This window comes from Bombina bombina, chromosome 5 (genome assembly GCF_027579735.1).
Source record: "Bombina bombina isolate aBomBom1 chromosome 5, aBomBom1.pri, whole genome shotgun sequence".
In the NCBI taxonomy this organism is placed as follows: domain Eukaryota; kingdom Metazoa; phylum Chordata; class Amphibia; order Anura; family Bombinatoridae; genus Bombina; species Bombina bombina.
In genome coordinates this window covers 469,816,354-469,833,326 of record NC_069503.1, presented here as the reverse complement: position 1 = coordinate 469,833,326, position 16,973 = coordinate 469,816,354, and the positions used below count along the sequence as shown (strand labels likewise).

The 16,973-nt window shown below is 43.1% G+C and overlaps 1 protein-coding gene across 1 annotated transcript in view; it reads right to left on the bottom strand.

Moving 5' to 3' along the window:
• The window catches only part of KIF15 (kinesin family member 15), a 417,226-nt gene that overhangs the window by 23,584 nt on the left and 376,669 nt on the right, over positions 1 to 16,973 (bottom strand). Inside the window, exon 32 of the mRNA XM_053714345.1 lies at positions 16,516 to 16,553. Within this exon, the coding sequence (XP_053570320.1) occupies positions 16,516 to 16,553 (38 nt within the window). The remainder of the gene's footprint in view (positions 1 to 16,515; positions 16,554 to 16,973) is intronic.

The following is a 16,973-nucleotide window of genomic DNA, read 5'->3' as shown; positions in this document are numbered from 1 at the left end:
GAAGGGAGGGAGCAAATCAGGTCGCCTAAATGGAAGGCACCACGGCTTGCAAAACCTTTCTCCCAAAAATAGCCTCAGAAGAAGCAAAAGTATCAAACTTGTAAAATTTGGTAAAAGTGTGCAGTGAAGACCAAGTCGCTGCCCGACATATCTGATCAACAGAAGCCTCGTTCTTGAAGGCCCATGTGGAAGCCACAGCCCTAGTGGAATGAGCTGTGATTCTTTCAGGAGGCTGCCGTCCGGCAGTCTCATAAGCCAATCTGATGATGCTTTTAATCCAAAAAGAGAGAGAGGTAGAAGTTGCTTTTTGACCTCTCCTTGTACCAGAGTAAACAACAAACAAGGAAGATGTTTGTCTAAAATCCTTTGTAGCATCTAAATAGAATTTTAGAGCGTGAACAACATCCAAATTGTGCAACAAACGTTCCTTCTTTGAAACTGGATTCGGACACAAAGAAGGCACGACTATCTCCTGGTTAATGTTTTTGTTAGAAACAACTTTCGGAAGAAAACCAGGTTTAGTACGTAAAACCACCTTATCTGCATGGAACACCAGATAAGGAGGAGAACACTGCAGAGCAGATAATTCTGAAACTCTTCTAGCAGAAGAAATTGCAACCAAAAACAGAACTTTCCAAGATAATAACTTAATATCAACGGAATGTAAGGGTTCAAACGGAACCCCCTGAAGAACTGAAAGAACTAAGTTGAGACTCCAAGGAGGAGTCAAAGGTTTGTAAACAGGCTTGATTCTAACCAGAGCCTGAACAAAGGCTTGAACATCTGGCACAGCTGCCAACTTTTTGTGAAGTAACACAGACAAGGCAGAAATCTGTCCCTTCAAGGAACTTGCAGATAATCCTTTCTCCAATCCTTCTTGAAGAAAGGATAGAATCTTAGGAATTTTTACCTTGTCCCAAGGGAATCCTTTAGATTCACACCAACAGATATATTTTTTCCATATTTTGTGGTAAATTTTTCTGGTTACAGGCTTTCTGGCCTGAACAAGAGTATCAATAACAGAATCTGAGAACCCTCGCTTTGATAAGATCAAGCGTTCAATCTCCAAGCAGTCAGTTGGAGTGAGACCAGATTCGGATGTTCGAACGGACCTTGAACAAGAAGGTCTCGTCTCAAAGGTAGCTTCCATGGTGGAGCCGATGACATATTCACCAGATCTGCATACCAAGTCCTGCGTGGCCACGCAGGAGCTATCAAGATCACCGATGCCCTCTCCTGATTGATCCTGGCTACCAGCCTGGGGATGAGAGGAAACGGCGGGAATACATAAGCTAGTTTGAAGGTCCAAGGTGCTACTAGTGCATCTACTAGAGTCGCCTTGGGATCCCTGGATCTGGACCCGTAGCAAGGAACCTTGAAGTTCTGACGAGAGGCCATCAGATCCATGTCTGGAATGCCCCACAGTTGAGTAATTTGGGCAAAGATTTCCGGATGGAGTTCCCACTCCCCCGGATGTAATGTCTGACGACTCAGAAAATCCGCTTCCCAATTTTCCACTCCTGGGATGTGGATTGCAGACAGGTGGCAGGAGTGAGTCTCCGCCCATTGAATGATTTTGGTCACTTCTTCCATCGCCAGGGAAACTCCTTGTTCCCCCCTGATGGTTGATGTACGCAACAGTCGTCATGTTGTCTGATTGAAACCGTATGAACTTGGCCTTTGCTAGCTGAGGCCAAGCCTTGAGAGCATTGAGTATCGCTCTCAGTTCCAGAATATTTATCGGTAGAAGAGATTCTTCCCGAGACCAAAGACCCTGAGCTTTCAGGGGTCCCCAGACCGCGCCCCAGCCCATCAGACTGGCGTCGGTCGTGACAATGACCCACTCTGGCCTGCGGAAGTTCATCCCTTGTGACAGGTTGTCCAGGGACAGCCACCAACGGAGTGAATCTCTGGTCCTCTGATTTACTTGTATCGTCGGAGACAAGTCTGTATAGTCCCCATTCCACTGACTGAGCATGCACAGTTGTAATGGTCTTAGATGAATGCGCGCAAAAGGAACTATGTCCATTGCCGCTACCATCAAACCTATTACTTCCATGCACTGCGCTATGGAAGGAAGAGGAACGGAATGAAGTATTTGACAAGAGTTTAGAAGTTTTGTTTTTCTGGCCTCTGTCAGAAAAATCCTCATTTCTAAGGAGTCTATTATTGTTCCCAAGAAGGGAACCCTTGTTGACGGAGATAGAGAACTCTTTTCTACGTTCACTTTCCATCCGTGAGATCTGAGAAAGGCCAGGACTATGTCCGTGTGAGCCTTTGCTTGAGGAAGGGACGACGCTTGAATCAGAATGTCGTCCAAGTAAGGTACTACTGCAATGCCCCTTGGTCTTAGCACCGCTAGAAGGGACCCTAGTACCTTTGTGAAAATACTTGGAGCAGTGGCTAATCCGAAAGGAAGTGCCACAAACTGGTAATGCTTGTCCAGGAATGCGAACCTTAGGAACCGATGATGTTCCTTGTGGATAGGAATATGTAGATACGCATCCTTTAAATCCACCGTGGTCATGAATTGACCTTCCTGGATGGAAGGAAGAATTGTTCGAATGGTTTCCATTTTGAACGATGGAACCTTGAGAAACTTGTTTAGGATCTTGAGATCTAAGATTGGTCTGAACGTTCCCTCTTTTTTGGGAACTACGAACAGATTGGAGTAGAACCCCATCCCTTGTTCCCCTAATGGAACAGGATGAATCACTCCCATTTTTAACAGGTCTTCTACACAATGTAAGAATGCCTGTTTTTTTATGTGGTCTGAAGACAATTGAGACCTGTGGAACCTCCCCCTTGGGGGAAGCCCTTTGAATTCCAGAAGATAACCTTGGGAGACTATTTCTAGTGCCCAAGGATCCAGAACATCTCTTGCCCAAGCCTGAGCGAAGAGAGAGAGTCTGCCCCCCACCAGATCCGGTCCCGGATCGGGGGCCAACAGTTCATGCTGTCTTGGTAGCAGTGGCAGGTTTCTTGGCCTGCTTTCCCTTGTTCCAGCCTTGCATTGGTCTCCAGGCTGGCTTGGCTTGAGAAGTATTACCCTCTTGCTTAGAGGACGTAGCACTTGGGGCTGGTCCGTTTCTACGAAAGGGACGAAAATTAGGTTTATTTTTGGCCTTGAAAGACCTATCCTGAGGAAGGGCGTGGCCCTTGCCCCCAGTGATATCAGAGATAATCTCTTTCAAGTCAGGGCCAAACAGCGTTTTCCCCTTGAAAGGAATGTTAAGCAATTTGTTCTTGGAAGACGCATCCGCTGACCAAGATTTCAACCAAAGCGCTCTGCGCGCCACAATAGCAAACCCAGAATTTTTCGCCGCTAACCTAGCCAATTGCAAAGTGGCGTCTAGGGTGAAAGAATTAGCCAATTTGAGAGCACGGATTCTGTCCATAATCTCCTCATAAGGAGGAGAATCACTAGTGATCGCCTTTTCTAGCTCATCGAACCAGAAACACGCGGCTGTAGTGACAGGGACAATGCAAGAAATTGGTTGTAGAAGGTAACCTTGCTGAACAAACATCTTTTTAAGCAAACCTTCTAATTTTTTATCCATAGGATCTTTGAAAGCACAACTATCTTCTATGGGTATAGTGGTGCGTTTGTTTAAAGTAGAAACCGCCCCCTCGACCTTGGGGACTGTCTGCCATAAGTCCTTTCTGGGGTCGACCATAGGAAACAATTTTTTAAATATGGGGGGAGGGGCGAAAGGTATACCGGGCCTCTCCCATTCTTTATTTACAATGTCCGCCACCCGCTTGGGTATAGGAAAAGCTTCTGGGGGCCCTGGGACCTCTAGGAACTTGTCCATTTTACATAGTTTCTCTGGGATGATCAAATTCTCACAATCATCCAGAGTGGATAACACCTCCTTAAGCAGAGCGCGGAGATGTTCCAACTTAAATTTAAATGTAATCACATCAGGTTCAGCTTGTTGAGAAATTTTCCCTGAATCTGAAATTTCTCCCTCAGACAAAACCTCCCTGGCCCCCTCAGACTGGTGTAGGGGCCCTTCAGAAACAATATCATCAGCGTCCTCATGCTCTTCAGTATTATCTAAAACAGAGCAGTCGCGCTTACGCTGAAAAGTGGGCATTTTGGCTAAAATGTTTTTGATAGAATTATCCATTACAGCCGTTAATTGTTGCATAGTAAGGAGTATTGGCGCGCTAGATGTACTAGGGGCCTCCTGAGTGGGCAAGACTGGTGTAGACGAAGGAGGGGATGATGCAGTACCATGCTTACTCCCCTCACTTGAGGAATCATCTTGGGCATCATTTTCTCTAAATTTTGTGTCACATAAATCACATCTATTTAAATGAGAAGGAACCTTGGCTTCCCCACATTCAGAACACAGTCTATCTGGTAGTTCAGACATGTTAAACAGGCATAAACTTGATAACAAAGTACAAAAAACGTTTTAAAATAAAACCGTTACTGTCACTTTAAATTTTAAACTGAACACACTTTATTACTGCAATTGCGAAAAAGTATGAAGGAATTGTTCAAAATTCACCAAAATTTCACCACAGTGTCTTAAAGCCTTAAAAGTATTGCACACCAAATTTGGAAGCTTTAACCCTTAAAATAACGGAACCGGAGCCGTTTTTATCTTTAACCCCTTTACAGTCCCTGGTATCTGCTTTGCTGAGACCCAACCAAGCCCAAAGGGGAATACGATACCAAATGACGCCTTCAGAAAGTCTTTTCTATGTATCAGAGCTCCTCACACATGCGACTGCATGTCATGCTTCTCAAAAACAAGTGCGCAATACCGGCGCGAAAATGAGACTCTGCCTATGATAAGGGAAAGCCCCTAGAGAATAAGGTGTCCCAAACAGTGCCTGCCGATATTATTTTACAAAATACCCAGATTAAAATGATTCCTCAAGGCTAAATATGTTTATTATATGAATCGATTTAGCCCAGAAAATGTCTACAGTCTTAAAAAGCCCTTGTGAAGCCCTTATTTATTGTCTGTAATAAAAATGGCTTACCGGATCCCATAGGGAAAATGACAGCTTCCAGCATTACATCGTCTTGTTAGAATGTGTCATACCTCAAGCAGTAAAATTCTGCTCACTGTTCCCTCAACTGAAGTTAATTCCTCTCAACAGTCCTGTGTGGAACAGCCATCGATTTTAGTAACGGTTGCTAAAATCATTTTCCTCTTACAAACAGAAATCTTCATCTCTTTTCTGTTTCAGAGTAAATAGTACATACCAGCACTATTTTAAAATAACAAACTCTTGATTGAATAATAAAAACTACAGTTAAACACTAAAAAACTCTAAGCCATCTCCGTGGAGATGTTGCCTGTACAACGGCAAAGAGAATGACTGGGGTAGGCGGAGCCTAGGAGGGATCATGTGACCAGCTTTGCTGGGCTCTTTGCCATTTCCTGTTGGGGAAGAGAATATCCCACAAGTAAGGATGACGCCGTGGACCGGACACACCTATGTTGGAGAAAAATTTGTTTCTTTTTAGATACGATGAGTCCACGGATTTCATCCTTACTTGTGGGATATCGCCTCCTGGTCAGCAGGAGGAGGCAAAGAGCACCACAGCAGAGCTGTATATATAGCTCCTCCCTTCCCTCCCACTCCAGTCATTCCACCGAAGTTAGGAAGAGAAAGGAAAAGCCAAGGTGCAGAGGTGACTGAAGTTTAACAAAAACAAAGACCTGTCTTATAAAAACAGGGCGGGCCGTGGACTCATCGTATCTAAAAAGAAACAAATTTATCAGGTAAGCATACATTTTCTTTTCTTTTTAAAGATAAAATGAGTCCACGGACTTCATCCTTACTTGTGGGATACAATACCAAAGCTATAGTATACGGATGAAAAGGGAGCGACAAGACAGGGAACCTAAACGGAAGGCACCACTGCTTGAAGAACCTTTCTCCCAAAAGCAGCCTCAGCCGAGGCAAAAGTATCAAATTTGTAAAATTTGGAAAAAGTGTGAAGAGACGACAAAGTTGCAGCTTTGCAAATCTGTTCAGAAGCATTTTTGAATGCCCATGAGGAAGCCACAGCCCTAGTGGAATGAGCCGTAGTTCATTCACGAGGCTGCTGTGCAGCAGTCTCATATGCAAAACGGATGATACTCTTAAGCCAAAAAGAAAGAGGTAGCCGTAGCTTTCTGACCCCTACATTTACCTGAAAAAACAACAAACAAAGACGACGATTGTCGAAAATCCTTAGTCGCTTGTAAGTAAAACGTTAAAGCACGGACTACATCCAAATTATGTAACAGACGTTCCTTCTTAGAAGAACGATTAGGACACAAAGGAGGAACAACAATCTCCTGATTAATATTTCTGTCTGAAACAACCTTAGGAAGAAAACCAGGTTTAGTACATAACGCCACCTTATCCGAATGGAAAATAAGATAAGGAGAATCAAATTGCAATGCCGAAAGCTCAGATACTCTTCGAGCAGAGGAAATAGCAACCAGAAATAAAACCTTCCAAGATAATAACTTGATATCTATGGAATGCATAGGTTCAAACGAAACCCCTTGAAAAACTCTAAGAACTAAATTTAAACTCCAAGGAGGAGCAATTGGTCTAAATACAGGCCTGATTCTAGTCAGAGCCTGACAAAAAGATTGTACATCTGGAACACTTGCCAGACGCTTGTGTAAAAAAATAGATAACGCAGAAATCTGTCCCCTTAAGGAACTTGCTGACATCCCCTTCTCCAATCCTTCTTGGAGAAAGGACAAAATCCTGGAATCCGAACCCTACTCCATGAGTAGCCCCTGGAATCACACCAATAAAGATATTTATGCCATATCTTATGGTAAATCTTCCTAGTAACAGGCTTACGTGCCTGAATTAAAGTATCTATAACCAAATCAGAAAAACCTCGCTTAGATAAAAGCGTTCAATCTCCAGGCAGTCAGTTGCAGAGAAACTAGATTCGGATGAAGGAAGGGACCTTGAATGAGAAGGTCTTTCCTCAATGTTAGCTTCCACGGTGGCTGAGATGACATGTCCACCAGATCCGCATACCAAATCCTGCGAGGCCACGCAGGGGCGATGAGGATCACAGACGCCCTCATGTTTGACTCGAGCAATCACCCTGGGAAGAAGAGCAAACAGAGGAAATACATAAGCTAGGCTGAAAGACCAAGGCACTGCCAGGGCATCTATCAGCTATGCCTGAGGATCCCTGGACCTGGACCCGTATCTTGGAAGCTTGGCATTCTGACGAGATGCCATGAGATCCAACTCCGGCCTGCCCCATCTGAGAATCAGGTTGGAAAATATCTCCGGATGGAGTTCCCATTCCCCCGGATGAAAAGTCTGCCAGCTCAGAAAGTCTGCCTCCCAGTTTTCCACCCCTGGGATGTAGATCGCCGACAGATGGCAAGAGTGAGACTCCGCCCACTGTATTATCTTGGCTACTTCTGTCATCGCTAAGGAATTCCTTGTTCCTCCCTGATGATTGATGTAAGCTACCGTCGTTATGTTGTCCGACTGAAATCTGATGAATTGGGCTGAAGCCAACTGAGGCCAAGCCTGAAGAGCATTGAATACTGCTCTCAACTCCAGAATATTGATGGGAAGTAGAGACTCCGCCGGAGTCCATACACCCTGAGCCCTTAGGGAGTTCCAAACTGCTCCCCAACCTAACAGACTGGCATCTGTTGTCACTATCACGCATGAGGGTCTGCGGAAGCATGTCCCCTGGGACAGATGATCCAATGACATCCACCATAGAAGAGAATCCCTTGTCTCCTGATCTAGATATATAAGAGGAGACAGATCTGTATAATCTCCATTCCACTGCCTGAGCATGCTCAATTGCAGAGGCCTGAGATGAAACAGTGCACGGTACAATGTCAATTGCCGCCACCATCAATCCGATTACCTCCATGCACTGAGCCACGGACGGACGAGGATTGGACTCAATGGTTCGACATGTATTCAGAATTTTTAACTTTCTGACCTCCGTCAGAAAAATCTTCATTGAAAGAGAGTCTATTACAGTCCCTAGAAAGGGCAACCTTGTCTGAGGAACTAACTAACTCTTTTCCAGGTTTACCTTCCACCCGTGGGTCTATAGGAAGGAAAGCACAATGTCGGTATGGGACCTTGCCAGTTGAAATGATGACGCCTGGATCAGTATATCGTCCAGATAAGGCACCACCGCTATGCCACGCGGCCTTAGAACCGCCAATAAAGACCCCAGAACTTTTGTGAAAATTCTGGGCGCCGTTGCCAAACCGAAAGAGAGAGCCACAAACTGATAATGTTTGTCCAGAAAGGCAAACCTCAGGAACTTGTGATGATCTCTGTGGATAGGAACATGAAGGTACGCATCCTTTAAATCCACTGTTGACATAAATTGACCTTCCTGGATCAATGTAAGAATGGTACGAATGGTTTCCATCTTGAAAGATGGAACCCTGAGAAACTTGTTTAGACTCTTGAGATCTAAGATATCCCTGAAAGTTCCCCTCTTTTCTGGGAACTACAAACAGATTTGAGTAAAACCCCTGTCCCTAAATTGGAACGGGACAGATTACTCCCATGGAGGAGAGGTCTCTTACACAGCGTAAGAATGCCTCTCTTTTTATCTGGTCTACAGATAATCGTAAAAGGAGAAACCTTCCTCTGGGGGAAGAATTTTTAAATTCCAGTTTGTATCCCTAAGACACTATATCTATTGCCCAGGGATCCTGAACATCTCTCATCCAAGCCTGGATGAAGAAAGAGTCTGCCCCTACTAGATCTGGTCCCGGATCGGGGGCCAACCCTTCCTGCTGACTTGGGAGCAGCAGCAGGCTTCTTGGATTGTTTACCCTTGTTCCAAGACTGGTTTGGTCTCCAGGTAGACTTGGCTTGCGAATAGTTCCCTTCCTGTTTAGAGGAAGAGGAAGGGGGAATTCCCTTGAAATATCAAAAGGAACGAAAATTACTCTGTCGACCTCTCTGTTTGGATCTCTTATCCTGAGGGAGGAGATGACCCTTGCCTCCCATGATGTCAGAAATAATTTCCTTCAAGTCAGGTACGAACAAGGTCTTCCCCTTGTAAGGAATAGCCAAAAGCTTAGACTTGGATGACACATCCGCAGACCAAGATTTCAACCATAAGGCTCTGCGGGCTAAGATGGAGAACCCCAAACTCTTAGCCGCCAATTTGGTAATCTGCAGAGAAGCATCAGTAATAAATGAATTAGCTAATTTAAGAGATTTAATCCTATCTTGTATCTCTTCCAAAGAAGTCTCAGTTTTAAGAGATTCTTCCAGAGCATCAAACCAATAAGCAGCAGCGCTTGTAACTAACAATGCAGGCTGCCGGTTGCAATAGCAACCCCCTGATGAACATAGATTTTTTTTAAGGAGACCCTCTAATTTCTTATCCATAGGGTCCTTGAAAGTACAACTATCCTCGTTAGGAATAGTAGTTCGTTTAGCCAAGGTGGAAATAGCTCCTTCCACCTTAGGCACCGTCTGCCAAGAGTCCCTAATAGCGTCAGCTATAGGATACATTTTCTTGAAAACGGGAGAAGGAAAAAAGGGAATACCTGGTCTCTCCCATTCTTTAGCAAAAATTTCTTAAGTTCTTTTAGGAACTGGAAAAACATCAGAATAAGAAGGGACTTCTAGATATCTGTCCAACTTACTCAATTTTTCTGGATGAACCACAATGGAATCACAGTCGTCCAGAGTAACCAAAACCTCCCTTAATAAAAGGCGGAGGTGTTCAAGTTTAAACCTGAAGGAAACCACTTCAGTGGCAAGACACTTCCAGAGTCAGAAAGTTTACCTTCAGATAGGACCTCCATACCCTCCAATTCAGAGCTCTGTGAGAGTATATCTGAGATCGCCATCAAGGCATCAGAAGCTGTATTAACTACGTGAGCTTCCTTCCTTCTGCGTTTGCCTTGAAATACAGGAAAGGCAGACAATGCCTCAGAAAGTGTGGAAGGCATAACAGACGCTATGTCCTTCAAAGTAATTGCAGCAGAGGCTGCAGAGGTACTTGGCTCCGCTTGAGTGGGAGTTAAGAGCTGTGACGCTTGTGGAGAAAGTTGCGGCATACTCTGAATCTCATCAGTAGAACCCTGAGAAACATCAGCATTTGACAATTTTTTTAATGCCCTCTCAATGCATGAGGGACAAAAGGTAACAAGAGGTTCCACATTGGAATTCAAACACATGGAACATGTACTGTTCAAAAGATCTTCCATGATAAAAATAAAGCAAAAACAAACCTTGGTCGTGGCCCTTTAAATATATAATTTGATCATTTATAAGTCAGACACAAAATAATACAACAATCCTAATATGGATGCTGTCTGTGAAAACCCTCTGAAACAGAGAGTACACTGTGCCTTTAAAATATAAACCAGAACAATTTTATAGCATCAAAAACCCACTGACCGTAGTGTATAGAGAAAAAAGAAAATTTATGCTTACCTGATAAATTTATTTCTTTTACGATGTGACCAGTCCACAGATTTCATCCTTACTTATGGGATATCGCCTCCTGGTCAGCAGGAGGAGGCAAAGAGCACCACAGCAGAGCTGAATATATAGCTCCTCCCTTCCCTCTCACTCCAGTCATTCGACCGAAGTTAGGAAGAGAAAGGAAAAGCCAAGGTGCAGAGGTGACTAAAGTTTAACAAAAATAAAGAACTGTCTTAGAAAATGACAGGGTGGGCCGTGGACTTGTCATATCGTAAAATAAATAAATTTATCAGGTAAGCATAAATTTCCTTTTCTTTTACAAGATATGACGAGTCCATGGATTTCATCCTTACTTATGGGATACAATACCAAAGCTATAGGACACTGATGAAAGGGAGGGACAAGACAGCAACCTAAACGGAAGGCACCACTGCTTGAAGAACCTTTCTCCCAAAAACAGCCTCGGACGAGGCAAAAGTATCAAAATTTGTAAAATTTGGAAAAAGTGTGAAGAGACAACCAAGTTGCAGCCTTGCAAATCTGTTCAACAGAAGCATAATTTTTAAATGCCCATGAGGAAGCCACAGCCCTAGTAGAATGAGCTGTAATTCTTTCAGGAGGTTGCTGTCCAGCAGTCTCATATGCAAAACGGAAGATACTCTTCAGCCAAAAAGAAAGAGGTAGCCGTAGCTTTCTGGCCCCTACGGTTTCCAGAAAAAAAATGACAAATAATGAAGATTGACGAAATTCTTTAGTCGCCTGCAAGTAAAACTTCAAGGCACAGACCACGTCCAAGTTATGTAACAGACGCTCCTTCTTAGGAGGATTAGGACACAAGGAAAGAACAATAATTTCCTGATTAATATTTTTGTTGGAAACAACCTTAGAAAGAAAACCAGGTTTGGTACGTAACACTACCTTATCGGAATGAAAAATAAGGTAAGGAGAATCACATTGTAATGCTGAAAGCTCAGAAACTCTGCGAGCAGAAGAAATAGCAACCAAAAATAAAACTTTCCAAGATAACAATTTAATATCTATGGAATGCATAGGTTCAAACGGAACCCCTTGAAGAACCTTAAGAACTAAATTCAAACTCCAAGGAGGAGCAATAGGTCTAAACACAGGCCTGATTCTAGTCAGAGCCTGACAAAAGGATTGAACATCCGGAATATCTGCCAGATGTTTGTGTAGCAAAATAGATAAAGCTCTTTGTGCAAAGATGGAGAATCCCGAACTCTTAGCCGCTAATTTGGTGATCTGAAAGGAAGCATTCGTAATAAAAGAATTAGCCATCTTAAGGGCCTTAAAGGGACATGCCACCCACATTTTTTCTTTTATGATTTAGAAAGAGAATGCAATTTTAAACATCTTTCTAATTTACTTATATTATCTACCTTGTTTTATTCTCTTGATATTCTTTGATGAAAAGCATATCTAGATATGCTCACTAGCTGCTGATTAGTTGCTGCACATAGAAGCCTTATGTGATTGGCTCACCATGTGCATTGCTTTTTCTTCAAATAAGGATGTCTAAAAAATAAATCAAAATAAATAATGGAAGTAAATTGTAATGTTGTTTACATTTCTATTCTCTACCTGAATCATGAAAGAAAGATTTTGGGTTTAGTGGCCCCTTAATTCTGTCCTGTATTTCCTCTAAAGAGGTCTCAGTTCTAAGGGACTCTTCTAGAGCGTCAAACCAAAAAGCAGCCGCAGTCGTGACTGTTACAATGCAGGCCGCCGGTTGCAATAAAAACCCTTGATGAACAGAGTTTTTTGAGAAGACCCTCCAACTTCTTATCCATGGGGTCTTTTAAAGCACAACTGTCCTCAATAGGAATAGTCGTACGATTCGCCAGGGTAGAAATAGCTCCCTCCACCTTAGGGAACGTCTGCCAAGAGTCCCGAACGGTGTCAGCTATAGGGTACATTTTCTTAAAAATAGGGGAAGGGGAGAACGGGATACCCGGTCTTTCCCATTCCCTTGCAATAATTTCCGAAATTCTCTTAGGAACCGGAAAAACATCGGAATAAGAAGGGACCTCTAAGTATTTGTCCATCTTACTCAATTTCCCTGGTGGGACCACAATAGAGTCACAGTCGTCCAGAATCACTAAAACCTCTTGCAGCAAAAGCCGGAGGTGTTCAAGCTTAAATCTGAAGGACATGACGTCCGAATTTGTCGAGTGCAATACACTTCCTGAGTCAGAAAGTTCCCTCTCAGACAGGGCCTCCCTACCCCCCAATTCAGAGCCCTGGGAGGGTACATCGGAGATAGCCATCAAAGCATCAGAAGTCGCAGGGACCACATGGGTCTCTGTCCTACTGTGTTTGCCTTGTAAAACTGGCAACTTAGATAAAACTTCTGTAAGAGTGGATGACATAACCGCAGCCATATCCCGCAGAGTAAATGAAGTGGATGCAGTTGAAGAACACGTCATCGCCTGAGCGGGCGTTAAAGGTTGTGACGCTTGGGGAGAAAGATGTCTCATAAGGCTGAGAAACATCCTTAGATATACTTGCATTAAAGAAAATTTGTTCTTTAAACTGTAAAGCCCTCTCAGTACATGAGGGACAAAAAGGATAGGGGGTTCCATATTGGCATCTAAACACATAGAACATGTGCTTTCCTGAAGGTCAGCCATGATAAACAAACCAGCAATAGCAATATTGGTCGTTTTAATGTGATTAAAAACAAACACTTTTAGGAATTTAGTTGAAAAACGATGTACTGTGCCTTTTAAAAATAAAACCGTATACTTTTTTACTGCACCGCAATAAATATGTAACAACAAGGAACACCAGAAAACTTTTTTTTTAAATTGTCCGGTATGCTGTACAGACAAATTATGTGAAATTAAGCACCAGCACCTCGCCACAGCTCTGCTGTGGCACCTACCTGCCCCCACGAGTCCTGATAGACCTCCGAGAACCTCCCAAGACCGCTTGAGCAATTACTAACACAAGCTGTCTGAAGCCACACCGGAGCTCTGAGAACCTCTCAATAGTCAGGGTCCGGATAGCAAGTGCACGTCTCAGCGCGTGAAACACTAAGCCCCGCCCATCGTGGGCGGAATTAAGTCCCCGGCCTTGAATAACATACTTCATAAGAACCGCATGGGAATAAAAATGTCGAAATCACCGATCTGGCCGAAGCCATGCAAATATAAGTTAAAAGTTGCCAAATGTGCCCCCACAGTTAATGCAGAACACTTAGCTGCCACACTCTCCCTGCGTCAAGCCCCGGAACACATCAAACTGAATAAATATTTATTAGGGTCCTGATAGCACCTGCTAAACTTTACCTAATAAAGAGGGGATACCCATGCACACACTCTTACCCTGTGCAAATTGATCACCCCTTCCCGGAATAGGGAATCAGTACCAGTCCTTTCTGAGATACTACAATGTCCCCAGAAGTAAATGACTGTACATACCTTAATACTGAACGCAGTATGAGGCTGTCCCACACAATCAAGATGTTCTTTTCCTCACCTCCAGCAGCTCTGTGTGGACAAAACAGGGTCTTAGATAATATCTGCTAAGACCATCAGCAGGGCAGCAAACAATATGGGAGCTTGAATTAGAATGACAGTCTCCCCAGTCCATTGCTTAAAGCCTGTAGCTCCAGCCCTGAGAAAAATAGCACACACTGGTACCATTTAAAAATAATAAACACTTGATTGAAGACTCTAAACTAACACCTCACTTTACCTCTTCCTATCACTAACACAGGCAAAGAGAATGACTGGAGTGGGAGGGAAGGGAGGAGGCTATATATACAGCTCTGCTGTGGTGCTCTTTGCCTCCTCCTGCTGACCAGGAGGCGATATCCCATAAGTAAGGATGAAGTCTGTGAAGTCTGTGGACTTGTCATATCTTGTTAAAGAAACAGTGCACCTATCCGCCTCACAGCTCTGCTGAGGCGCCTACCTGCCACCACGGCACACTGAACACTGCTTGCTGATCCCTAAGACCACCTGCCAAAATCGAGACACATGCGGTCTGTAAGAAACACTTTGCCATCTGTTGTAAATGCCGGATATCAGAACAACCATGCAGACTTGTCCGGTTTAGCAAAACAACTGCGCAGCTTCCCCTGAAGCGCGCAAAGTAAACCCCCTCCCTCCGTGGGCGTCAAAGGAAAGCCTCAATTTCCTGGTCAAACAAGCAGACGCGGCAAAATAATAAGCAGCCCAAAAAAAGTAAATGTACACAGCCCCTAATTGGAGTCTGAAGAATCAGAGCTCCGCTATAAGGAATCCCCAGCGTCTGCCCAAAGCACCATTACATCAATAAAAACGTCACAGTAGGAGCTTTTGACACTCTAGTCCTACGTCGTGACTTAGTCCCACCACCTCTTTCTCAGTTTTCCTGAAAGTCAAGTGGTACACAGTAATGGGGGTAACCTTAACAATAAAGAATATTTCCCTAATAACAGATAAGGGATATATACAGTCACTTCTGAGTTAAGGGTATGTCCCAGAAAAGTAAAAAGCTGCACATTAGCGACAGCATGACAGTCCCCACACGATCAAGAGGTCCTTTTCTCCTCCTGTAGTTCTGTGGAGACATACAGGGTCTTAGTTAATAACTGCTAAGACCATCATCTGCAGGGCAGCACTCAGTATGGGAGGTGCAGAGAGAATTGAAATTCCCCCAGTTCCCATTGCTTTAAAGCCACCTGTAGCTCTGCTCCAGAGGCTGACAAGGAATATGGCTACACCCTGAATAAAATAGCACCCACTGGTACCATTTTAAAAATAATAAACTCTTGATTGAAGAATCTAAACTAACACCTAACTTTACCTCTTTCTATCACTAACACAGGCAAAGAGAATGACTGGAGTGGGAAGGAAGGGAGAAGCTATATATATACAGCTCTGCTGTGGTGCTCTTTGCCTCCTCCTGCTGACCAGGAGGAGATATCCCACAAGGATGAAATCCATGGACTCATCGTATCTTTAAAAAGAAAAGTTTAAATAAACTTCCCAAACATGATTCCTATACTGAAACTGTTTAGACTGCAAAGGGAAAAACTATATAAAAAAGAAAAACAGCCATAAGGCTATATTCCCCCAAAGAAGAGCTCTTGAAGCAAGGGAGTGCTAACCAGACGTTAAAAAATAAAAACCGTGCGGCAGAACAGAGCGCACTAAGTAACCTAATAGCACACTCAAACTGAAAAAAGAAACACGCATAAACAACAAGACTGAATGGACTAAAAGCACTAAAAAAACCCCAAAACTTAGTGCGCAAACCCGGCGAACCAACATGCGCAAACCCTAGGCTAAAGAGTACAATCTAAATAAACCCACAGGCTTATATGAGTACTTACCCATAGGTACTCAACTACTGGAAGATAAGATGGAATCCAGTAGTAAGTTAAACCAGTGCTGAAACATAACATACAGACAGGCTTGTGACTAACTCCCCTAAGGTGTAATTTTGCCAGTACCCAATACTCCGAATACATTCCTCCATCAATCATCAGCACACTGAGGGGAAAATGGGCCTTAATTCAGTCTGAGAAACTCTCTCCTAGAAAATCATCTGGGAGCATCTTTATTCTTCGCCTACCTCCGGCGGAGGAAAAGACAAGACTAGTTTTTAGTAAGGTGGGAGGGGTTTTATAGAGCTTTTGAGTAATGGTTCAGAGAAGTAATGCATTGTGGACTCTCCCCACCTGTATGAAAGAAATATTATTTGTGCCTTTAATAGCCATCAAGTGTCCATTACGGCATGTAAAATATTAACCTGCAACCACCATGTGTAAGTAAGTTGGTTGTTACTGGTCTAAGCCATGGGTTAATTTAAAAAAAAAAAAAAAAAAAGGAAGAATTTAGAAACCATGCAAATATTTGAAATGTGGAATCTAAAATGTTGGGAGACAAAATCATAAACATTTAGGATCAGGATTACAAATTAAAAATGGTAAGAAAAAAAATAAATAAAATGAAAATATCACAAGCACACAATAAAAAGATCGTTTGGGACAACCAGGGCTCAGGTCACATCTTTAAAGTTTAGAAGATATGAGAGTTCAATGTCAAGTGTTTTTTTTGAATGATCACATTAACTTACTCTGCCTCTACTTTCTGTAGGCGTTCTGATACTTTACCCTGTGGGGAAAAAAGGTTTCAATTAAACCATGACAAGTATTACTATTAACAGATCAAAATAAGGATAAGCATTTGTGCCATATTTGGCAATGACTAAAGGGACTAACAAAAAATAAATGCAACTAATCAGTAGCTAACATAAAAGCTAAATGGTGAACTCAACAAAGGGGGCAAGAATAATCTGCAAAATATTTATCAAGACAAAGTTCAACTAGATGTGATGAAATAAATTGAGAGACAGATCGAGGTGTGTGTGTATGTACATGTACTGTGTGTGTATATATATATGTGTGTGTGTGTGTGTGTGTGTGTGTGTGTGTGTGTGTGTGTGCGTATCCATAAACGATCAGCACACTTTCAAACTCTTTATGGAGCCACATTTATTCTTGTGAAAGTGAAACACACTAAGATCTGGATTTG